General features: G+C 44.3%; 1 protein-coding gene across 1 annotated transcript in view; it reads left to right on the plus strand.

The window, feature by feature from the left end:
- Positions 1–24,791, plus strand: part of snx29 (sorting nexin 29) — a 93,947-nt gene that overhangs the window by 48,462 nt on the left and 20,694 nt on the right. Inside the window, exons 15-18 of the mRNA XM_079292902.1 lie at positions 2,652–2,758; positions 12,585–12,701; positions 14,092–14,147; positions 14,546–14,627. Coding sequence (XP_079149028.1) covers positions 2,652–2,758; positions 12,585–12,701; positions 14,092–14,147; positions 14,546–14,627 — 362 coding nt within the window. The remainder of the gene's footprint in view (positions 1–2,651; positions 2,759–12,584; positions 12,702–14,091; positions 14,148–14,545; positions 14,628–24,791) is intronic.

Genomic DNA, 24,791 nt, shown 5'->3' on the forward strand with positions numbered 1-24,791 from the left:
CTTTCTGCAGCATTTGCAATGCGGCATATTCCTGGTATGTGGCTCGACATTTGTGACGTCTACTACACACACACACGCACACGCGTTACGAAAAACAACACACACACAATCTTACCATGTATATACTGTGTGTGTATATATATAGTCTTTAGCAACAAAGCATGTTCAGTCAAGATCATAAAATAACAGAAAGTAAAACATATCCACGCTGGTCCTCTCGAGGAAGATATTTTCATTCAAAATGTAAATTGTAAACACTTTTTAAAATTCTTATCTTGCATAATATACAAGATAAGAACACACAGTCCCGATGGGGTTGTCCACTTGGCTTGTCGGCAATCGATAACACTGAGAACTCCAAACTTTCCAAAGCAGTGGAAGGACTGTAAGTAAAGTAGGGCTGCACCCCGCCAGCTCACACGCACAGCTGCTCGCGAGTGTTGCTCAGTTAGTTTTGTTATTACAGACCAGCTGTCTGACATTTCCTAGAGTCGGGAACATCTGTGTTTGCCCCCTCGTCTCTCCACCTTTCTCTCTCTCTCGTTCGCCCACACCCCCCCCTATATGTTTCATTATTAAGTGCCTATCACTGTGACGGGTAACAGAAATACAACTTAAGGAGGGAAAAAACAGCAAGAGCAACCGTCAGCAATCCTGTGTGTGCGTGTTCAAGTGTTTATTTGCCGCTTTTATGCCACTGGTCCCATTTCTTTTGTGTGCATTTTATGCAGTCTGTATATATTTACTTTGTGTGTGTGTCTGTGCATGTACTGTCGTTGTCTAGGGTATTAGGCTGCTGACTGAGGTTTACAGTACAGTGCTGTGAGTGGGCCAAAGGTAAGCTTGGGGATTGCTGTGCTGCCGGGCCCTTTGCAGGAGCCATGATAAAGCATTTCTGTCAGCCTGTGTGTGTGTGTGTGTGTGTGTGTGTGTGTGTGAGAAACTTTGTTGCTGTGCTAGTAATTGTAGTTTGTATGACTGAACTCTGTTGGTTTGGTTTGACGTCTATCTCTGTGTGTGTGTATTTCTATACATGTGTCTCCGTGGTGTTCTTCTATTGAGGGGTCTAAATTAATACTAAAACATTAAATTGATGAGTTGATCACTCTTAATTTTCTTAATTAAAATACAAATGCCAATTGTGAGAATTTTCAGGATTTTTTTCCTTTTCATTTTCTCATACCATCATAAATAGTCAGCGTTTTTAATCACTGTGGGTGCGCAGACTAATTCCAAGGTGATCACTTATTTAAGCCTCGCATGGTTTGTGATGTCCTATTCCTGACTCTGTGTGATATCTCCGTCATATTATTCTCATCCTGGAGCGCGTAGGTAACCTCGTAACCGCAAGAAAATCCCCCGTTCGATGCCAGCCGTGTGACCTTTGTTGCGTGCCATACACCTCTTGAACCGCCCTGGAGCCATGCTGGTACCCTGTGCCTTTCAGTAGAGCACAAAACAAAAATGCAAACACTGTCTGAGATATAATGTGCCATGAAAGGACAAAGTCTCACCAGGAAGGCCAATCTATTAGTCTGAGACTGCACATATAGAGTGTGTGTGTGTGTGTCCACTAGGCTGCCTTTATCCAACAGTGCTCTTATTTTTGTACCCGTATCTGCTATTGATTCTCAGCAGCTGTTTCCTCTACAGTCCCGTCTATTTGGAACTACAATGAGCCGGCCTCCTCCATCAATACCTGCCTACACTCTGTCTAGACATCCAGACACTTGCTGGGGGTTCACGTTCTTTCTAATCACGGTCCAACTTTATACATATTTTTTAAACTCATCCCCTAAGTGCCATTGTACCGCACGTTTATGTGAGTTCTGTGCAGCCTTTGGATGTGCTGAATTTCTACCTCTGTACTTTATTTCCCCACCACCTCCCCTCCTCCGTCTAAAGCCTGTGTGTTATGTTGTTAGCGGTGAACGGCGCTAATTTGCTTTCGCTGTGGTGAAGAAACAATCCGTCTCCCCGACCGCCGCAAAGAGCCCCGGCTTCTGCTAAGTTGTGCCATTCTTTGCTGAGGGAACCCGATTACCTGGATGTTTATGGCCTCGGATGCGGCGCTTTAGGCTCCGCAGTGATGAGTTCAGCTGGTTAGCGAGCTACGGTTGTGCACAGAAACAATAAGCTTCATCTGAACTGAGAGTCAGAGTAAATCAGGCGATGGTGAGAGTAGGGGAGTTTATCATTTTAAAAGAACAGCAAGAAGTTTTCTCAGAAGGAAAAGTGTGTGTGTGTGTGTTTGCGGCAGCATTTTCTAATGTGTATATACAAGAATGTGTGCGTGCTTGTGTTTGAGGATTTGTGTGCTTATGGGGGTTTCTCTGTGGGTGTCTGTTTGTTTGACTCGTATCTACTTCAGCGTGTGACATTAATTAAATAAAATGGAAATGTGTGGCTCCTGCCTGGCTGATAATGTGTACATTGTATAGATCTGCTGCTCCCAGCTGCTAAAACAAGTGTCAAACACCCGCAGGTGTCAAAACTCGCCACAGAGGACGACACGATGCACATAATTGGCATAAAACGTGCTGTTTCTAATTAGCTGTGAAAAGAGTCGTTCCTCGCAGTGTGTGTTATCGACGTATCTGTAAGTCTGTGTAAACACAGCTGTTTTCTCTCTCTCCCTCTTTCTGCTGCAGGCATGTCGATGTTGCGGCCGAGTGAAGACCAGGCTCCGGTCCCACAGAATAAGTTCATGGGTGACACGGAGGAGCTGGCCGCCAGCTATGAACGCAAACTCATAGAGGTGAGTGCCGCCTCTTTTAGTTCTCTGCCGCGTATCGGCGATGATGCACGTCAAAGGAAGTGCCACGGTTCTGTATTACAGATTTTCATGAAGCACAATCATCTCAAACTGGAGCGTTGTGAAACTATTTTAAGGAACTATTTGCAGCATTTAAAGGAACAGTTCAACATTTTGGGAAATACTCTCAGTCACTTTCTTGGTGAGAGTTAGAGTAGAAGATTGATAGCTTAGCTTAGCACAAAGACTGGAAGCAGGGGGGGGAGGGCTAGGGGGAAGCCTGGCGAGTTCAGGTTGACATTGACCAGGTTCAAATATATAATTCTGCACATATCTCACTGTAAAAGAAACAAAAACACAAAATTGTTGCTTTTACATTTTGGTTTGTGTCCGGCTTAAACAAACAAGATTCAACATGCTAATTAAAAGTTCTAGTTGGCGGATTTATTTATTTTTTGACTTTGGACAAAGCCAAGCTAACTGTTTTCCCTCTTTTCCAGCATTTATGCTAAGCTATGCTAACTGTCTGCTGGCCCTAGCTCCATTTAGCATACAGACACAAGTGGTGTCAGTCCTGTTTCCCTAAAATGTGAAAAATATCTTAATGAAATTCAGTGTGACACCTCCATATAGTTGATGTTTACCAGGGTTTAAAAACGTCATCAAAATGCAGACAAGATAAACCTCGTTGCATCTTGTTCCAAAGAGGATTAGGACATTCACAGGCTTCCAGGAAGAATGATAAAACAAGTTTTTTTGGCCTTGTGAGCGCCTTGCAGAGGAAAAATCCTCAGAGATACTTCATCTAAATAAAGCAGAGAATTCGACTTTCTGCAGCCGCATTGATCTAAAACCCTCAACAGGGCCAAGAGCTATTCCCTGAGCAGGTTCTTCTCATAGATATCGATATTGTTGCACGGTTTCTATGCGTGAGTCTAATAACTGGCATAATGATGCCAACCAAGACCGTGTCCAGTTTCCTGTTAGACTGACCAATGAGGAACCCCCCCCCCTCCCCCCCCCTGCGAGAGTGACAGAGAAGAATAACGTCAACATCGGTCTTTTCTAATGGTCAGTGAGGTGTGAGAGGCGTCCGTATGAATAATTAATCCACGGTTTTATATTCCTTTAATAAGAAATAATTCCGCCTGTGTTTGGCCAAACTACGTTTTCACTTATTTAGTGGGAGGGCGTGTATACGTGGTACATTTTGAATGGCGTTTACTTATTTATGTGTCCATTGTCTTGGCTGTCGGACCGGTGTGGGACACAATGGCACCTCAGCCTCTCTTCTGGTCCCACGCCAGCCGGCGTTTAGCGGCTAACGACGTCAGCAAGTGTCTTAAACTCAGAGGAAGAGGAACGGGGAAGATACGCAGCAATCAGGAGATACAGGATGCTGTCTTTATTGACCGCCATCAATGTTTTCAACAACCTGGTTTGCCGTAATATATTCAGAGTGCTTGTCAGCGCGCGTATGTGTGCGTCCATTCGCCGTCCGCTGTCGGTCCTGATGTGAGGATTCAGAAAATGTGCGATTTACTTGAGCAGCTGTCAGCAATGCTGATTCAGCTGTCTGGCTTCAGCGACTGAAACAAAATCTGACTCACCAAGTTATTGATTTTTTTTGAAATGTCACATCGAGCCTTGTTGGGTAACTACGGGCCTGCCAGACACAAATAAATATTAGACAGGGCTCAGCCTTCATTAACCTGGGAAACACGCCCGTGTTCTGTGACCCAGTTGAGTTTTAATTGAATGATGCTAATGCCTGGTATTGATTTTGACTTTGTTTATATTTGAGCCAAATCTCAAGGTGCTCCATGCTCTTTTCATCCCGTCTGCCAGTGGCTCTGGGTTGGGGCGAAGGGGGGTTTTAAACAGAATAGAAAGTTGAACCTCACGCCGTTAAACAGCTGTCCAAGAAGCCAGATGTTGGGCTTAATCTTTGCCGCTGTCGCCTCAATGCAATGTCTGTGATTTAACCAGCAGGGCTGACTTTGCGGAGTCCAAAGACACACACACACACACACACACACACACACACAGTAGTGTTCTTACTCTCTTCTTTATGTCCATCACTCCTTCACCTCTCAGCTGCAACAGTGAGAAAGCGATATGAGGTGCGTTCGTGTATGCGTGCATTACCAGATGTGCAAAGTCTTGTCCGGGTGAGTGGGGTTCCTCGCACCGATCTGCGTGGATGCCGGATCTAAGTGGGTTTAAAAAGCTATCGGAGTGGGAGGGCAATTCAACATTTCCCAATAGACCGGTGCTTGTCTGAAAGGAAACACAATTGAAATGAAGAAAATAGGTGAAAGATGCGGAGAGAGATAAAAAAGGGGGAAGAAAGTGAAACGACAAGAACTCGAGGGGATAGAAGCACAAGCATTTTAATTTTCAGCTTTAGTGCGTGGGGTTTTTCCTTCTCTGTGAGTGATTAAAAACAAATTTCATAATGCAGTTAGCATGTCCACTGAGGTTTCTGAGAAACACCAAAACTGCATGCCATTGATCTGTGAGGCTCCGGTGATGAGGAACAGGTAGGAAGGTAATGATGTAACGCATCCTCTTATGCGTGCACACAAGCTGTTGGTGAAGTTATAAGTGATACAGTACGGAAGCACCTCTCTGGACTCGTGGGCCTGAGAAGCATTCACGCTCACCAGCATGTGACTGTTCGCTTTTAATTACATTTTAAAATCAATTATGCAACTGAAATGATAACGGCACGCATTTGGTTATTTAATTGCATGTCGTGCCCTTTGTTGTAGAACGATATCAATATTGTTATTGTCAATATTTGTCAGTTGTCATAGAATATGTTTCCAAAATAGAGAAAGAAGCCACAGAAATAATGTAGGAGGGAGTCCTAGAGAGAGGGTTTCCCGGCTGTGTTTTTTGGATGAAAATGAGACGAAGGTAAAGCCGTACCTCTCCTCAGCCACTTATTTTTCAACAAACCTGGAATTTTTTGACGCCACTGCAGGCTGTTGCGAGACGAGGCGTTCAGGGACTCCTCTCGAGTGAAGTCAGCAAGTATTTGTGTCTCTGAAAAACAGATTCAAACCTTTTGAAGAACTTTTCAAGAACTAAACTGCTAGTTAAAAAACAAACAAAGGGAAGTTCATGGAAAGGCTGGCAACAAAAAAACACTTGTCTGACTGAATGCAACTGTGAATATGGAACTACATATACAGTACAAACACCAGCTTTCACAGTTAAATGAGATTTTTATTCAGGCAAGAAGGTTTTCAGAGGCTTTAAAGGTTCTCAACATGGCGACAGCTGAGCTCGCAGTTAGCAGCTAACAGCGCAAAAAGTGCAAACAACAGCAACAAGTTGTGGTGACAGAGGTACGGGTGTTGGCCTGGGGGAAGCCTGAGGGTGGGCGTTGCGTAGCAACACCATTGGTCGGGACAATGTTATCAGCGGTAAGCGCAGAGCTGCGCAGAGGCGACAAGCTAGCCTTTGGGGCACACACACTGTGAATTGAATGCACCAACATGCACGTGAGGCAAGACCGGACATGAACGGACATGAACAAAACACACAGACGCTGAAATGATAACGCACAAAGCGAAAGTGACTTCATTCTCTGCTCAAGACACAATTACTCCAATGACATAGCAAGTATGCAGCTAATTAGAGCACAGATCAGACAGAATTGCTTGATGAGATAATACCACTGTGCAAACTTAACATTGTTCTGTAATTTGTCCATTCAGCTTGTGAACAAAAATGCGATACGATGCCTGAATGTATCAACCATAATACAGCTTCTGAAAGGTCGGATATCTCAGCAGCTGTTGTAAAATAACCTCCTCAATCCTCCGCAGAGGCAGCGTGTTGTGATCAGTCATCGCTATGGAGCAGTATACTCTTACTCCAGACACCTGCGAGTCATTAGAAAGTTCTTTAGACTTAGAAGGCGTCTTGCATTTACAATTGAGGCTTCATTACGTCATACAGCACTGCTGTAAACTGACTGGTCTGTAGCTCAAAGGCTGGATCATCCTGACCCAAATTGTTCAGCAGACGTCTGTCCCACATCCAGTAAACAAACTACATTAACGTCGAACTACGTTGGGAGTCTTGTGACTACGCAGTTACACTTCCAGCAGATCTGGGTTTTTTGTTCCGGTTTCCCATGGTGTTCTTTTGAATTAAAAAAAAAAAATCTGGTGTGTTCTATTGATAAGAAGAGGCAAAGCGCTTTTGGAGGATAGAGAGGAGATATGGGTTGAAACCTCCAGTGGGATCAGGGATTCTCTCTTTGATCCACGAGCTCATTAATTAACCATGAACAACATCAAGAACAACAAGCCACCGACTCAGAGTCTCTCTGAATCTCCTCAGAGAAGAGACACAGTAAAAAAACAGAAACCGTGAGCGTATGAACAGAAATGTCTGTATAATGCCTGTTGTGTTTGCTGTGTAATGCAAGTGAGTATGATCCTTGAAAAGACAAAAAAGCTGCATAATGCATGCGATTCTTCTCAGAACAGTGCAGGTGAGTCTGCTTTGAAGTGTTCATACATGCTCGGAGTACAAAAGCCATTCTAGGGCTTACTAAATCCGCTTTTACTTGAATTATTGTTGATGTACGCATGTAACGATGTTCAGATTGGTGAAATGAGAACTAAGCAGAATGCAATAATGGTTTTAATCTTACAATTTGTGGGCATTTAATTATGCGGATGAATCATTAAAGGCCCCACAGTGCAGTAAAATCATCTCACCAGTATTCAAACTTAATGTCCCTGCCATGTAGCTTGAACATGTAGCATGTGTGTTTAAGTTTATCTCGGCTACTTTTAGGATCATGAGCTCAGTGGGGTAGCATGTTGCTACGGAATGCTCTGCAGCAGGAGTGGAAAGCCTCGGTTTCAAAGTAATAATACTGCACAACCCAAAAATGTGTGATCCAAGTGCTCCCGCAGCTCAAAGAGTCTGTACCACAGGCCAGATTTTGCCGTTTTTATTTTTCATAAACCATTTCTGTCTTTTCTATTGGTCCATCTGCCGCTCTCGTGTGCTCACACTTCTTAACTGATCTCTCTTTGTATCTTTTTTTTCCCCACCTCAGTTCATAATGGAGAGCACAGCTTGTGATGTCTAAATTGGTCCTTTCTCGCCCTCTTTTTCTTCCTCTTTTTTTCCCCCCTCCGTCTCTCCGCCTTGTCTCTTCTCGGAGCAGCTGTGCTGAAGTGAGTCAGAGACGCAGATAGAGAGACGAGCTGCATTCACATTTACAAAGTAACCCAGTTTTTCGGCCGTATTCTGGTTGAGGTCTCACTCAGTTTAAGATGTTTAAATGAACCGTTGATACCCTGCGGCCGGGTCTCCCTTCTGCCCTGAATGGAAAGAAAAGAGGAAAGTGCTTTCCCTTCAAGTCGTGGTGTCCTTGTCCACTATGAAATGGTCCTGCTGTAACATGAGCGCTAAGAGCCACCTGCCATTCAGCTGCATGTATCATCACAGTGCACAATAACCCATTGTGAAGATGTGAATGTGTAATTCTTTAAAGAAGTGCTTGATGTTGAATTGGAAAGGAGACTAGTGGCCACGGTTTCACTGGAAGTATTACATATAATATTTTCAAAGAAGTATTTATATCAGGAAGAATTAAATTAGACTTTTGAACAGAGTGTGAAAAATGTGCTATGGAATGATTTATCTAAATATATATTGAAGATTGAACGAATTAGAAAGAATGCTAAATAGGAAAAGATGACGTGTGACTATCAGTAAATCTGAATTTTGTGCATTTTGGTGGCCTAGTTATTAAACGAATGTGACGGTAACGTTGCCACCAGTCCGGCTTATGATCTTCGATGCGCTGCATGTCATCCGTGTTTCCAGTTGCTACCTACTTTCAACTTTCTGTGACCTGAAACGATGTCTGAAAAATTTGAAAGAGTCCACAAGGGCAGTAAACAGATTTGACTTTGGAGTTTGTTCGTGAAATACTGTTGATGTGCTTATCGCGAAACGCTGGAACAGTGAAATAGATATGAAATAATAATAATGCAGGCAGAATGCGAGGCGTGCAGCCGGGGCTTTCTTAGCCTTTTTAATCAGGTCGGCTCAGCTCTGATGAAGGAGGGGATTGTGTGTGTGTGGTGTGTGTGTGTGTGTGTGTGTGTGTGTGTGTTTTTATGAGGGTGTGATAGTGTGCTTATGCGAGAGAGCGTGCGGTCAGCGTCACTTGGGTGGCAGTCCGCTGTGATGACTCCAGCGGTGCCGACGGTTGCGTCGTACTAAACCAGCCCTGCAGGCCGGACTTAGTGTCTGACAGCAAACAGTAATTTGCCTCGCACTGCTCTGCTGTGGTCCCGTTTCTCAGTCGTATCAGGTACAAATGTATTTGCAACCATATACAAAAGCATGAAAGCTTCTCTTAAAGGTGGGCAGTGAGGCTGTTGCTGTGAGGGGTGAGTTTATATCTATTGTCTGTTGGTCCCGGGGGACTGTTTAGTTTGTGCGGGGGGGCCTTTAGGAGCTTCAATGCTCCGGATCGACTGTAGCCTAGAGCAGGCAAACGGCGGCGTGTGTCAGGCTTCTAATTTGCTGCCTTGTTGAGCTGTCGGGTTTATTGTGATGTTTCCTTTCATGGCTTTCACACCGAAAAGCTTTTCAACTTGAAGCTCCAATGGCTTGAAGGATATTGTAAAGCCAGTCCATCACCTTCAAGAGGAACGCGCTTTTGTTCGGGCTGCGGGCGTCAAGAGAAAGGAGTTGGTGAAGGTAGAGACACATGCTGCGTCCTCACGCATGCACACACCCACACATATCCTACGAGGCACGACTTGGAATTAACATCGTCTCCCTCGCCTGTGTTTTTGTTTGTCTTGGTATGGCTTGTCTTTGTTGTTTCCATCACTTGTGCAGTTTCACTAAACTCCAAACCTAACCCGTTCTGACGGTGCCCTTAAGCTTTTGAAGTCTCCATAACTGCCTTGTTCTGTACCAACCCAACACACACACACACACACACACACACACACATATGGCCGTAGAGTGACAAACTGATTAGCTCCCTCTCACTGAGAATTAATTGGGTTTCTTCACGCTTCAAATTAATTCCCTACTTCATAATGTCCTATTTGAGAGTTGAGGCGTTTAAATAATAAGAGGTGATGAATGGCGTTGAGTGTTTTAGGGTGGACTTCCTTTTCAATGTGACAGGATGTGACACGGGCCCGTTGGACCAGGCGCATAAGCTCCACTGAGAAGTGTGTGTCCGGGCGTCCTTGTCAGCTCGTGAAAGAAACGCGACGTCAAGTTCTCCTTCAGGACACCAACGGGAACGTTAAGATGTCAGATTTGGGGATTCGTTTTTGAGCTGGACTCTGTTCTGTTTTATGTTCTAAGATCAGCGTTAGCTGTGTTGCATTGCTTGCCGGCCCGATCTGATCCTGAGATTTCTAAAGTCTCCGTGGTTAAGAGAGATGTAGACATTGACTGAGCAGTTCAGTTTCATGAAATCTGCCTCCCATTCTCTCAGTTCAGCAGAACTCAGATTGTTGACGTGTGGTCCTCGAAGTGAAATACTTCTGTTGTTTTTCAGTATTGATCACCTTACGAAGAGACTTTTTTTCTTTTTTTCAAAAAGTGTTGAATCGGTTATCGCTGTAATCTGCTGCAAGGGATTGAAGGCCTTTCGAAAGTCCCAGACTTGTTGCAACTCATTTACGTAACACGTTGGATGGATTACCGCCTATAGAGCTCAGGTTAGAGGTATAGAGCTGAGGATACGCACCTCAGTATCCACTTAATAACGTCTGAGCTGCAGTTGAACAATATGGAGCAACAAAGACGGACAGAGGGACATGTGAATCGCAGCACAAACTTTCTCTCACTGAGGAATGATGAGAGAGACAGGAGACTGAATTTACAGATTTTATGATATAGAAAATGGTTATTTGTGGTATGCTTTTTATTTTGAGCGAGCGGCTGTGTACTATATCCTGTGCACAACATTGTATTGTGAGTGAAATGTAATTGTGTGTTTCGTCTTATGTGTTCTTATATTCTGTCTCAGTTCTCTCGTGTTAATATCATTTTAACAGATTTGTTTATGCAGTGAGGGCCTTATTATTAGCATATTAGGGCCACTTTAGGTAAATTAAAAAAATACCTATCGAGCCCGGGGAGCGGATAATATTCACAAAAAGTCATTAGAGTTGCAAATTACCTTTTAAAAAAAAAAAAAAAAAAAAAAAAAAAAAAAACTCTTTTGTGAATATGAAGTCCTACAAATTTGTAAGACCGTTCTAATGAAAAGTAGTGTTTTGTTTAATTTTTATGAGAAAGAACACTTCGTAAGGTTGGATCGACCTCGTCACTCGTTAAACACTGACGTGAGCTGCAGAGTGCAACATGTATTTTTAAATTTTATTCTACATTGAGAATGTCGGCATATCTGTAATTATTTGGCCCAGAGGCGGGGACAACACATGTTCTGTAGCCTTGCTTTCTGTGTTTTAGAAATGGGGTTGTCATGGCAACTGGAGGCTTGAAACTATGTCAATACCGCTGCCAAAAAAACTGAATTCAGCGAATTGTAAAAAGAAAATTTGAAACATTGATTAAATGTGTTCTCCTGAAATTCCACAGCAGCCGGCTCAGACTGTAGATTGGACTCGAAGGCTTGATGTGTGGAGCTGCAGTCCGGCTCCTGGACGGGTTCACATGCTTCTGTCTCACACAAACATTCACATAACAATATATTCATTGACAACACCTTCGGTTGCTGTATTGCTGCGAAAGATTTCCCGCAAGGAAACACTGTCCAGGGAGACACAAAGAGGGAACTATAGCAGTCACCTCCTGAAGTCACTGCTCTCGACCAAGTGATGGTTATTAAGAGAGACATCAAAACATATGAACCTGTCCTCAAACCAGGTCAATACACTGTAGCCAGGAGTAAAATAAGTCAATCAAAAATACATACTCACACAAGACACACAAACTGTGTCTTGTTGCAGAGTGTTTTTAGATCCTTGCTGCTTTCAATGCAGCCTTTGTTTGAAAGGAACCATGCTGCTTTTTTTCAATGTTTTTGTCATAACATGAAATCTTCGGTGCGAACTGGCGTCGAAGCCGCAATCTCCTTTGACGCGGCTCTATTTTGTGAAGCATTGGGTTGTTTTATAAATGAAGTTTGTTGTGATCGTCATCGCTGTTGCTGTTATTACATAAGGAGCCTCTCCTCCGCCTTCGCGGCAGTGCGTGGGCTCTTAAACGGGATGCGAGTAAGTGAGTGTATGAAGGCCGGCGGTTGGAGCGGCGGCCTCGGCTCACCTGTCAGCCGGAGACGGCGTTCTGCCGAAGCGGCTGTGACAGCAGGTGCCCTCCATACAGCACAGCTGTCAGCCTGCTGACAGAGACCTGTCCAGCCTGGTTAGGCAGACAGGTCGGGGGGGGAGAACACACACACACACACACACACACACAGAGAATAGCTCGGCCATATTTCCACAGACACACATGGACGTGAATAACACCACGTCATGGTCAGTTAGAGCTGATGGGAATTGATTAACAGGCTGGCAGGAGTCTGACTGTTTAAGATATGAACTGGTTTTCATTACGTCATTTCATTCATCACCTGGAGTGCTTCAGCCTTTTGTGTGTTACAGTAAACGAGAAGTAAAAATGGTATATTTGAATGTTCTTAGGCTATCCATAATGTGTTTACATGCTTCTCTGTTCACTTTTACTGAATTGTGCTTTATGTAATATTGTTCTCCAGTGTGATTCATTTCAGAGCCCTTTTTGTATGTTGTGTGTGTGTGTGTGTGTGTGTGTGTGTTTGCTGCAGGTGGCCGAGATGCACGGTGAGTTGATCGAGTTTAATGAGCACCTGTACCGTTCCCTCATGGCCAAAGACCACCTCATTGTCCAGATGAGACAGGAACTCATTGACCTGAGAGGCCCGGTGAGTGACTGGACACACACACACACACTCTCTCTCACACACACACACACACACACACACACACACACACACACACACATACTCTCTCTACAATGTCCCCTCTCATCTGATTCCTTGGCAGGTTTTCTCTTTTTTCCCTCCCGTCTGTGTCACCCTGCTGTTTTCTCCACTCTCCTCCTTGTGATTTTGTTTGATTTTCATCTCCTCTTTCCCCCGTATGTTTTTGCGGCGTTGCCCTGCTCATTTTTCTCTCAGCGGTCAATAACGGCTAACTGCATTTTCATTGAACATCCGTGAGATTCCTCCGTTTTCATGTTTTCGCGGCGCGTCTGCCCTGCAGCTCTGAGATTAACTGTCAATCAAACAGCGTGCGCTCACACCCCTCTACTTCTCTCTGTGATTGTCTGTAGGTGGTGGTGTTCTTGTTGGTGCCTGTTTAACACGCCGGTGTCCAATCAATGCTAACGCTAACTAGGTCAAACTTCCTTTACTTTAAAAGTGGTCCTCCACTACAACAACAACAACATACACAGACAGAATGCCAACATCTGGTCATGCTCAGGGGAGCTCGAAGCGGTGTGGTACACACACACACACACACACACACACACACACACACACACACACACACACACACACACACACCGTCTGCAGTGATGGGAGCCCCAGGCTGAACATAGGACCTCTTATCCCCAAGCTTCAGCTGTTCTCTGCTGGACCTGTGTATGTGTGTGGGTGTGTGTGTGTTTGTCCGTTTGTGTGGGACACTCTCGGAGGGTTTGATCAAAGGCTCACCACAGACCCCATTGAAAGTACCCCTTCGTCAACACCACATTTCAATTGACATTAAAGTGGTGGTTATTTATCCGATAAAGTCAGATATTACTACGTTTCTGTCATACAGTTGAACTGTCAGTGATTAGGTTGGTTTGGTTAAGTTTGTATATTTGCCACACGGAGCAGCAGGAGCAGGAGGTTGCTCACCATTTCCCCCTCGTTAGCCGTTAGCTATTCTTAACTTGCATTTAGTTTCCTGTTTGAACTGTTTACAGACTAGATACAGTGACAATGTAACAATTTATTACTTTCAGCCTGTTTATGAATTACTTTTAGATAATTATTTCAATTGTTTATCCACGACTTTTAGCGACAGTTTCAGCTGTTTATCCACGACTGTTTCCACATATGCAAATGAGTTAACTCCTCTACGATCTTCTGCAGAAGTACCCCAAGGGTCTATAAGTACCTCTGTTTGGGAATCAATTACATATCGGACGTGTGTGTGTGTGTGTGTGTTTATTGCTACGTGACTTTGAACTGGATGTTAAATGGATGTCTCTTGTTTTTTTCTTACTTGTTATCCATCTCCCCCTCTCTTTTCTTTGTCCAGGTTCCAGGTGATTTAAGCCAGACGTCGGATGACCCCAGCCTGTCAGATTTTGAGACGTAAGAATATCTCTCCTCCATTACTCTCTCCCCCTCCCTTTGTCCTCCTCCAACCTTCCCTCTCTTCATACCTCTTTTTTTGTTCTACCCCTGCAGTTTCTCTTATTATTATCCATGTCAAATATCACCTTTACCAGCGTAATTGTGGAAGTTATTCTTCCTCGAGGTTACCCGTGGACAAAGCTCAAACACTGTTTAATTTCATGCATTCATTCAGCTGTTCCACACTCGGATCATGACCAAATTGCATTTTTAAAGAGTTTTCCCAGAGTGAGCTGTAATTTGCTGGAGCTGTCCAAGCACAGCGCAAAGACACACCGTTGCTGTCTTAGTGATAATGATGATGATGATGATAATGGCGACGGCAGTAAGGACGCTTTGTTGTTTGTGTCACTCAGGGCTCATCGCGCTCTCATCAACGTGTGGATCCCCTCCGTGTTCCTGCAGGGCAGAGCTGCCAACGCCTACCACGTCTACCAGGTACACGCAGACCCTTAATACCTGTGTCCTCTGACTACCGGGCTAAACTAGCAAGGCATCACGTGAGGACACATTGCTGTGCTTGCTGGTGGTATTTGTGGGAAACGATTCTAACATGACTTAAAAACTGATGAAAAAAAAAAAGACGGAGTAGCAGCGAAGGTTTTTTTTTGCGATCGATTTGTTTGAATTAAACCGAACAACAGAGGGATGAAGTTACAAGTTCATTAAGCCAATGCGAGAACAAATGAGCAAGCTCTGAAATAATTAAACCTTAAAGTTTGCATTAATAGCCCATCATGAGTGTTCATTAGCATTATTGCACTCGGGGCCTTGTTAACCTACTCGACTGCTCAAGTGGTAAAACGGAACACTTTCCTGGACAGGGACAGAGACCCGGACGTGACTTTATTCTCCTCGTGCCTAAAGCGAACCAAACCAACCAACGAAGGCAACGACTGCTAGCCAATCGGAGGCAGAGTGGGGCAGGTCATCCCATCGCCATAGCAGATTTTTGGAATCAAGCGATTGGCACAGACCTGGTTTAAGCCATGCTAGCAGTGTAGCTCAAAGGGGCGGGAATGCTCGTCGGTCAGTCGGTTCACCCACTTCGGTCAAGACTGAAATACTTCAAAAACTTTTTGCGGAAATTTGCTGCAGATATCAACGGTGCCCAAAGGACAAATGCTAACGAGGCCAAAGTTTTCCATTTCTGAGTGAAATATCTCGACATCTATTAGATTGGTTGTCGTAACAGTGATTTTTGTCGTTGGCTTTCTTTTCCTCTTGCGTCAGTTTGACATGCGTTGGTTTTGTGGAGTGATTTGTCTCGTAGACTGTTGGATTAATGGGCGGTAGACTACTAATCCAGTCTGTAATATATGCCTGTCATGTGAACAAAGTCAACAGAAAATAATTTGAAAAAAACCCCAAAAACTTTTCACCGATCTTTTCCGTCACAGAAGAAGAAGACTACAGCCTGTGCCACTTTGTAATCAAGCCTGATCAGAACTTGTTGTATTCACAGCAATGATAACAGCACAGCTCCACTTGTGCCAGACACTTATCCAACTCCGGTGAGTTGGGAACTGAACTGGAGAGCAGCCTCAACAAATCAAATTGCTGCTTCTTGTTGCGTCCGTCAAGTTATCGAGCAAAGTAGACAACAGCGGCTCGTTCCGTCGGTGACTGTTTCACTGTTACTGTCGCATTAACGAGGTCTTATACTCCAGCTGCCTCACCGCAGCCGTCCCCCCGGTTCCCCCTCTGTGAGACAGAAGCACACACACACACACACCTACACGCACACACACACACACGGTCCCATGGTTCGTTTGTGAGACAGACAGGGAAGCACACTCACAGGCAAACTGAAACACTGACATGAATGGATATAGTGGTGCAAACACAAATATAATATTCACACAGGACTTGCATGGTAATGGTGGCGTCATTAAAGCAGAGTTTCGGAGGGTTCATTACGGAGTGATGTTGCCTCTCATGTATTACCATTTAATTTGAATAAGAGAGCGACGCATCTGATTTTACTGAAAGGTAAATACCCACCGATCTTTGGTCATTTAACAACGGCTATGTTCGTCATTTCCACAAACCTTAAACACTTACTCCTGTAAACATGCGTCACCTGCTCCGTGATAAATATGAGTCACGATTTCTTGAGTTGTGCCTCTTTTTCCTGATCCAAATAAAGACGGAAGTCGGAAATTGCATCTCTTGAGCTGAACCAAACATTTTAGATTGTATTGTCAGTTATTTTGACATATAGATGTTTCATTCCAATATTTTATATTTTTATACCAAATAACTAATATTTTGATCATTTCCTTTACAAAAAGAGCAGGGACAAATGTTAGGAAACCATCTTAACGGTTAAAACACACATTGATAATTCTAGATTTACCTTCAGTGAGTGTTGTTCACTGACAAATATTGCCAAATATTATTTGCTGATGCTTAGCTCTATGGCTCGAATGCAATGGCAATACATGAAGGCACAACCTGGCACTCATCTCCAACATGAAGGTGCACATTGACTGTCAAACCATAATAGAAACCAGTGTCTTCTCGAGGGTTGATGGGTAATGTTAAACCTGAGGAAATCGCACACAAAATAATTAGATATGATCACAGCGTCGAACCTGAACATTTTCTATGTGTTGCACCGATTTTGCCTAATTTCTCCCTCTCAATAACGGTCTGAGAGACTGCTGTCCAGCCCTGCAGCTAGTACAAGGCGCAGCCCATCTGGTGTATTGGATACTTCCCTAACCCAGAGCTATATTTGTCTAATGGCTCCCTGTGGAAACAGCTTTTGTTCTGAGACAGGCTAATGGATGGCCAAGGTTACCTGAGTCATTGTTAAGGTGAGGTTGTTATGGTGATTGAACACCGAGCCAACAGTCTTAAAGACCGCATCGTGAGGAGGAGTCAGGGGTCTCTGTAAAATACCCTCAAGTGGGTTCATAGACTTTCTTTTCTCAGTGTTTTTTTCTTATTCTCGCGCACGCACACACACACACACATGCACGCACACACACACACATGCATGTGCTTGCAAAATTGAATGAATGATGAGAGCAATGAGCCATAACCGGAGCTAGAGAGGGTTTAGGGAGGGTCGGGGAGTGAATGGGATTTTAGCAGTAAGGTCACAGCAACCTTGTGGTTTAGAATAAGCACACGAACAGCGCTGTGCTGCTGCTAAACTCGCCTAAAGAGAGCAACAAAGACTGATCCAAAAACCACCTCTTGCATTGTGTGTCCCTGAATGTCGCTTTCTTCTCCCTCCCTCCCTCCCTCCCTCCATCTGCACTTCTTTTTCAGCCTCCCTATCCGCCTCCCTCCCGTTGCCAGATTGCGCGGCATTATGGCGCCGCTAAAACCGCTCGTACTCCATTTTCCACTCTTCTTCGGAGCCACTTTCCTCCCCGAGCTTTCTGAAATGACTTCCATCTAAAGCTCAGTAAGGCCTGTGGGATGGATGACGAGAGACGGGCCCGCGATGGAGAGCGAGAGACTGATGGATTTGCTCCATTATCAGTCGGGCTTTGCTCTTTGTGGCACGTCGTGCCTCCGGGCCTTCATCCCTCCATCGCTCTTTGTGCCACTTCTCCCCTTCTGAACTCGTAATGAGAGAATTATACCGGCCGCGGCAAATCAGTGTCTCCCTCCCACACAACACCAACAATAGAGGCTATCACTAGAAGAGCGAGGGAAGCGTCCGGAGCGCGTCAGCGAACACGCGGACTCATTTGGTGTGTGCTGGAGTGTCTGTGTTTTCATTATCTGCGTATTTTAGGCTGGCATTGTGCTGTGAAAAGAGCATCAGTCAGAAGCTGATGCGGATATTGAGGGCGGGGGGGGCTGTGGAGAGTGTGTGTGTGTGTGTGTGTGCGGGCAATAAGGCAGATAGCTTTAACGTGTACACAGAAAGAACATGAGGCATCGGGATCTAGAGGTCGGTCGGTGCACTCTGAAACGTTTTAGTAACTGCTGGTTGGACTGCCATGAAATTCGCTGCAGCCTGCTGTCGGGTATACGTATTAGATTCACTCCTCAGATTGGCACATCACGACTACAATTGTGTGTCTTTGGACCTCGTTGTTTTAGTGTTTGAAGAGTGCTTCAATGGAGCGAATGAAACTTTTAAGTTCGAGGTCGTTCTGGTCGTCTCTGAAGTTCAGCTCGTGTTCCTACGCAACCCCCCCCGACTGTAACTCTGAATCAGGCTATTTGACTCGAGGTATTTCACATTTGTCTTGTCAGACGCTCGGGGGCAGCCCTGCTGAGAAGCTCTCCGCCGCGCTGCTGTCTGATGGGAGCTTTCAGCTCGTTGATTACTAGGTGTCATACCTGTGGTGGTGCAGCAGCGGGAGGGAAATACTCGACCTACTGCAGCTGACACCGTCAAGTTATGATCAAGTTCTGTTTGCTGACAAAGAGGAGACGAACGTAATACTTATCCGTAGCTTTACGTTCTGATTGGGCTTCTGAATAAGCTGAAAGTAGCAAGTTTTTCCATAACTGATGACTGTAAGTTGAGATTGCTAGTAGAGGTCAAATGCGTCACCCTATTTATTTAGGGCGTGTGGTGCCAGGTATTACACAGGGCACCTTTTAAAGAGTTTTGGTGTTTACTGCCTCATCATTCTACTTTACACTCCTCTCTCTTTTATTGCCTCTCTTTGTCTCTTGTTCTTTTTCTTTTTTTTATCAATCAGTCTCTCATTTTCGTGCTCTCTGTCTCCCACTCTTTTGCTAATTTTCTCCCAATCAGGGGCAGAAAGTGGGCAGTTTGACAGTAACGAATCACAAATTAGTCTTCACACCACTTCCCCGATGAGACAAAGACCTGTACCTCTCCATGTGTTTTATCCGTGGCGGAGACACAAAGACCTTATCTTGTCCAAATCTGCATGGACTTGTGCGTCCATCCATCCATCCATGCGTGCACACACAAACTCCATCTAAGTACCCAAGCACAAATACAATGCAGTGTGAATGAATGAGTCTGTAGAAATAGCAGCAATGTAGCACCTCTGGCCCACGACTCACCGGCTGTTTTACATATGCTTTTGATAGATGTATGTGCATACATTACAAATGAGCAATTCCCTTTGATCAGCAAAAAGCTGAGCCTATAATTTCCACACAGTCATCGGCTCACTGCAAAAATCCTCACTGTTTTAATTATGCTAATGAGGCTGGATAATGTGCTGTCTCTCTGTCCTTCTACACTTTTGTTGTGCTTCTGTACAACTGAACTCGATTTAAGAGACGCTGGAGGTTTAAAAGAAGTGTGTGCGGACGCGCACGTGAGTGATTGTGGTTTTGATCATGGCTGGTTGGTGACAGTGGGAGATAACTGTTTTGTTGATGATGGTTATGATGAATGTTTTATGATAATGATGATAATCACGATCGTTGTCTTGGTGCTACATCCATCAGTCACAGATTAAACAGCCTCGGGAAGACAGAGGCTGCTCTTACTGCTGCACGCTGCAGCGCGGGCACCACGACAACGTCAGCGTCATTTACTTGATATTTTAAGGCACTTAAGTCACTTAAGGCACTTAAGCCCACTTTTAGCAGTCCAATCAAATGTGAACGAAAGAAAATATGTTCAAGCAGAAATGCTGTAAATAGAACATTCATGACTGCAAACGTTTCTTTTCGCACATGTGCTAATATACATGTCGAAACTAATATGTGTGTGATGAGCTCATTGTATTCTGCTAATGCTGTTGTTGTTTTGGACAAAATATTCCATCACTATGCCTCAAACCGGTGAGTTGAGGTGTCGCTACTCTTCTGATAAAAAGCTGCCGTTTGTTTCATCGCTTCGTCTCCATCGTCTGGATCTCGCCTCTGCTTAACGCACCAAAAGACAAACCGAGCTGCGTGGCCTCTCGGAGGTGTGTCTCTGCTCCGTCCATGCTGTGTGACTTCATCAGCGAGCTGCCCGCCAATAGAGACTTCAAAGGCGCGCAGTTAGCGGGTGGAAATGGGCTCGGCTCCCTCCGGGGTGGTGGAGTCGGGATCCGGCTGGTGACTGTGTCCCTTTGAGGGAGTGTGATGATCTCTGCTTTAGCCTCAAGACATCTGATTAGATCTTAGGTTGGAGCATCATTTATCAGACCGCCTCCTCCTTCCCTCTCCCTTGTTACTCTCCATTTATATTTACCCATTTAGTTTGGGTCTCTAATTGTCTGCCTCTCCCTGTCATGCTTCATTTCCCCCCCCCGTCACTCTGCTTTCCCCTCCCCTCTTTCTTTCAGTCTCATTCAGGTCTGCTTCGCTCCACGTCCTCCACTCGCCGCCAGTCATTTGCTCCCCGGCTTCCTTACTACGCTCAAAGCCAGTTTTCAGGACTCGCCGGTGACTCATTCAGTCATATATGAAAGAGGGGCAGGGAGACGGAGAGTCTCCTCCCGTGGCTTAGTTTTTAGTCAAGTGTTTGAGGAGGGCCATGCAGAGGGGAGTGTGAGGGAGGGAGTTGACAGAAGAAGGGAGTGGGAGAAGAAGAGAAACAGAATCAGGGAAGCAATTGTGATAAAAGACGGGATGAGAGATGAGATCTATGTTTGGGATCGTTGTGTTTGAAACTTTGTGTTTGCATGATTTTGTCCCCCCTGTATGCATTCTGAATACAACTGACCATGCATTCTGATTATGCTGCAGATCTACATGCAGTCTGCTAACCAGCGCTGTTCTTTTCTACAAAACTCTGTCCTTCAAAAGCACCAATATGCACTCAGGCGTTCGGCAGCAGGCGCAGCGTTGTTTGCCGAGATTTGTAGATGTGACATCTTCTTCATTTCAAACGCTGAAATAGCAAACAGAATATTTGAATAATAAGCCTCCTCCATATTTAGGAGTTTATTTTTTCATGTAGGAGAAGCTTGGGTAGTGAGTACAACGAGTGGAAATAACCTCCTTTCACTCTTGTATTTTCACTCATTCTGTGTTAATGAGAAGGATCCTCCGTGAAACACCAGCTTTCTTTTTTTCTCCCCCATTTTACAGACGAATGCGAGCAACAGAAAAGTGATCCATTGATGTGCGCGCCACGTACGCACAATGTACGAGACAGCTTTTAAAATGATGTCGAATTGAAATACGTTCTTTCCTTTTTGGTCACTTGAAAGCACAAAGGAGGAACTCCTTATTCTGCCGTTGACTTTTTGTCCTGGCAGTCGAGGTGATCGGTCAGGCAGATTTGAGAGGAGGCCGTCAGCTTTCTCCTCCGACAGTTTTCTTTCACCTTTCTCCTCCTTAGGGGTGGGTGATATGGTGAAAATGTTATATCACCCGGTTTTTTTCAGGCACGATCACAATCCAGAGTCTTGTTTCAGTTCTTTTTAATGTCGGTTTTTAAGACTGTTTTGCAAGTTCCTCAACAGGACAAATTTATTTCTCCGTTTAAAATAATTATAGCTGTACACGGTGACAAAACACCATATCAAATTATGTTCTCAATGAGAAACCTTTGTTTCACTAAATTAATCAAGAGCACACAACCGCCTCCTATGTTACCATATGACCGGTTGCCGACAAACAATGTAGCATTTAAAAGGCTGTTTTCGAAGCAGAGTCTTACGTAGCGCTCCACATAGAACACACCAGGGCTACCTCACATCACTTCCAGCAAACTTCACTGAAAAATAAGGATGAGACAGCATCAGTAGTTGTAAAGGCAGATCATTGAGACATTTCAACCGGTCGCGATCTAATGTCATTTTGCACACCCCTACGTCTCCTTTTGTTTTCCTCATTTGCATCATCTGGCTCTTCTCACAGAGTCTAATTCAGTATGTAACTTATTCAGTAACTTATTCAGTAAGATGCCGATGTTTGATGTCCACCGTTGTCTCCGTTTTAGTTTGGTGGCTTGCGAACTATCACAAAGTTCAAAGTACGGTTAATGGCGAGACTGTACAGGTATTTGGTTATAAACCGACCAGTTGAGCTTTTAACCTGATGGTGGTGCTAGATGTCAGAACATTACCAAAGTTATTACAAACCATCCTCTCTGGGACATGAACCTCTCGACCAAACTATTGTTGTTAAGACATTTTACTCAAAACTACACATTTCAACCTCAAAGGAAAAGTCAAGGGATCTTGCGTGCCTGGATGGCGGGTTTCAGGCAGTGAAACGGGGTCAGGGATGCACTCATACATTCACGGCAGTCCTTTCCTGCCTAATTGGGCAATTGTTATTTTCAACAATGATCTGTGAAGAGTGGGGGGGGGGGGGGGGTGACATGAGCCTCTGCTGCCTTTGCGTTGGCTTGACTTGAATCGTTCTCTTTTGCCCACTTATTCTGTCTCCTTCACTAGAACGCACACACCAAAGACATCCTTGCACCGCTTGTGTCTTTCCGGTGCTCCAAGCTGTTCTCTTTCATGTGCTTCTTTTTTTTCCCCCAATGGTTTTTCAAAGGTTTAAATCATAGCCTCGCAATTAAAACCTGCTAATTTTAGTTTTTCGCGATTTGTTTGTGTTTCGGTTGTTTCTTTCTTGCTTCCCTCTGGTTTGATCAACACCTTTCACCAGTGTAACGTTTCTTTAAAGTCAACCGACATGTTGAAATAGGCCCGGAGGCAGATGGATTTTGGTTTGTTGTGTTTTCGATCTGTTTCAGTGATCGCTGTCATCATGTTGGTCGTACCATAGATTGGTCAACGAAAGACGTCAGCCGTCAACTGTGAAGCGAGCTAGAAGGCTCTCTGTGTGGGTGTCCTGTGGTGCCGCAAATGGGTTTGCACACCAGAGTGGGATCTCCTACAGATGCCTGTCAGACGGGGGAACAACAGACCAAGCTCTTTTCAAAGAAATACATCAGATAGAGAGAGAGAGAGACATCATTATCATCTGCACTTTCTGCAAATTCTCGGCAGTGGCTCACGACTACCCCTAATTCCACCTGCTTGTTGGAATACCCGCAGGCTAAAGATCCAGTGAAATGTCAAGCAAAGAAAAAGGCTGCAATTATCCCTTCACAGACTTCCTGTTTCAGATCTTTATTTCTGTCGTTATTTCACGGCATGCAAGTGCTCTTTTCCTCAGGGAGCTGTCGTGCTGAGAGACGTCCGCAGAGATGTAGCGTTGGTGTGCACTTTGCTTGTTCTCCTCGGCGTCATGTGGATTCCTCCCGTGAAGGCTGGAACTTCTTTGCACTTTGAAATCACGCGTCTTTGTGAATGTATGTGTGCAGCAGACCTCGGACCACCTGCCGCTGCTGAGGTGTTCGCGAATAAAGTGGAGCTCATGCTAGCCTTTTCACATCGAAGCAGGCTGGGAGCACCACAGAGCACATCTGACATTGATTGTTGAAATTAATTATCGCTCACCGGAAGGACGCGTCGAGAAGACTTATAAAAAGCATTTTATTTGACATCCTCTTGTCATTGCTCCAGTTTTTATCAGTTCTTTGTCACACAGTATATATTGAGCCTGTTCTCGCGCCGTGACGTTCGGTCTTAAAGGTCAGTAATGATCTCTCGGAATAAGTGCAACTCACTGAAGTGAGCAGCTAAAAGATTAAAATAATAATATCTCTGTGTTAATATTTTTAGACCCAACCGAGAACAAACAAGTTGTTCACATGGGGGGTAAAAGTTCTGTGTTTTAAATAACATAAAGACTTCTGATCTTTTTTTAGGGGCTATAAAAAATGATGTCAATGATGTCCTCTAACATGACTACTGGCGCTGCTAAATACATTTTGTTTTCGTCTGTTGAAGCTCATTGTGCAGTTGACCCCCACTCAAGTCTGTGATCACGCTATGTCTCCCGTATAGGCACAGTGTAAGGGAGATTTAGGGTAACTATATGAAAATGTTCTCGCATTAGGCCCATGTTGTTGCGTTACATTCTATGCATTTTAACAGCGGCATCTTGTGCCGAGGTACCCTGTATTCCCGGGTCCATTTCGTTGTATTCCTGTGGATAACTGCTCGAATGTTGAAAACATCTCTCCGGCGAAGAGGCTTATCATCTGTAAAACTGTTAATTTACCAATCGGAGGCTTTAAGCTGATTTATTTACTTCGCTGCAGCAAGTTACAAGAGAGTATATATAGATACATAAATACAATTACAAACAGATCAATAAATGCACAAATGGATTTAACATTTATTGTCATTTCATTTGTGATTTGTTCATTTATGGTGGCAATTAAGCATTACGTTACTTATTTATTTATTTGAGCGTTTAATTAGCTTTGTATTTACATGTTTAATTTTAGCCCCTTAAAACCCTCCCTACGGAGCTGAGTGCAGTGATTTTGCAGCTGAGGTAGGTGAGTCAATTTTGTGGGAAAAGTCGTGACACCGAAGAATTAAATTACAGCACTTCACTACTTAATAAACCCTCCATCCTTTATATCACAAATTGCTGATACTTCCAAAGGTGGATTTTCCTTCTTGTATTGACTCATTGGGGTTATATTTTCATCAAACGTATTATAATGCTTTCTCAGATATTCTCATAAGCCATTTAAATACAGACAATAAGACCGTGTCCATCACAGTCGAGCTTTTCAACCCATCGACCCCTTTTCCGCGAGGTCGCTCTGAAGCATGATTAGAGGCCCCGTCCCCGTTTGAAGACGCCTTTTATTGGAGAAATCAAAGCGCC

The sequence above is a fragment of the Melanostigma gelatinosum genome (genome assembly GCF_949748355.1).
Source record: "Melanostigma gelatinosum genome assembly, chromosome: 21".
NCBI classification, from domain to species: domain Eukaryota; kingdom Metazoa; phylum Chordata; class Actinopteri; order Perciformes; family Zoarcidae; genus Melanostigma; species Melanostigma gelatinosum.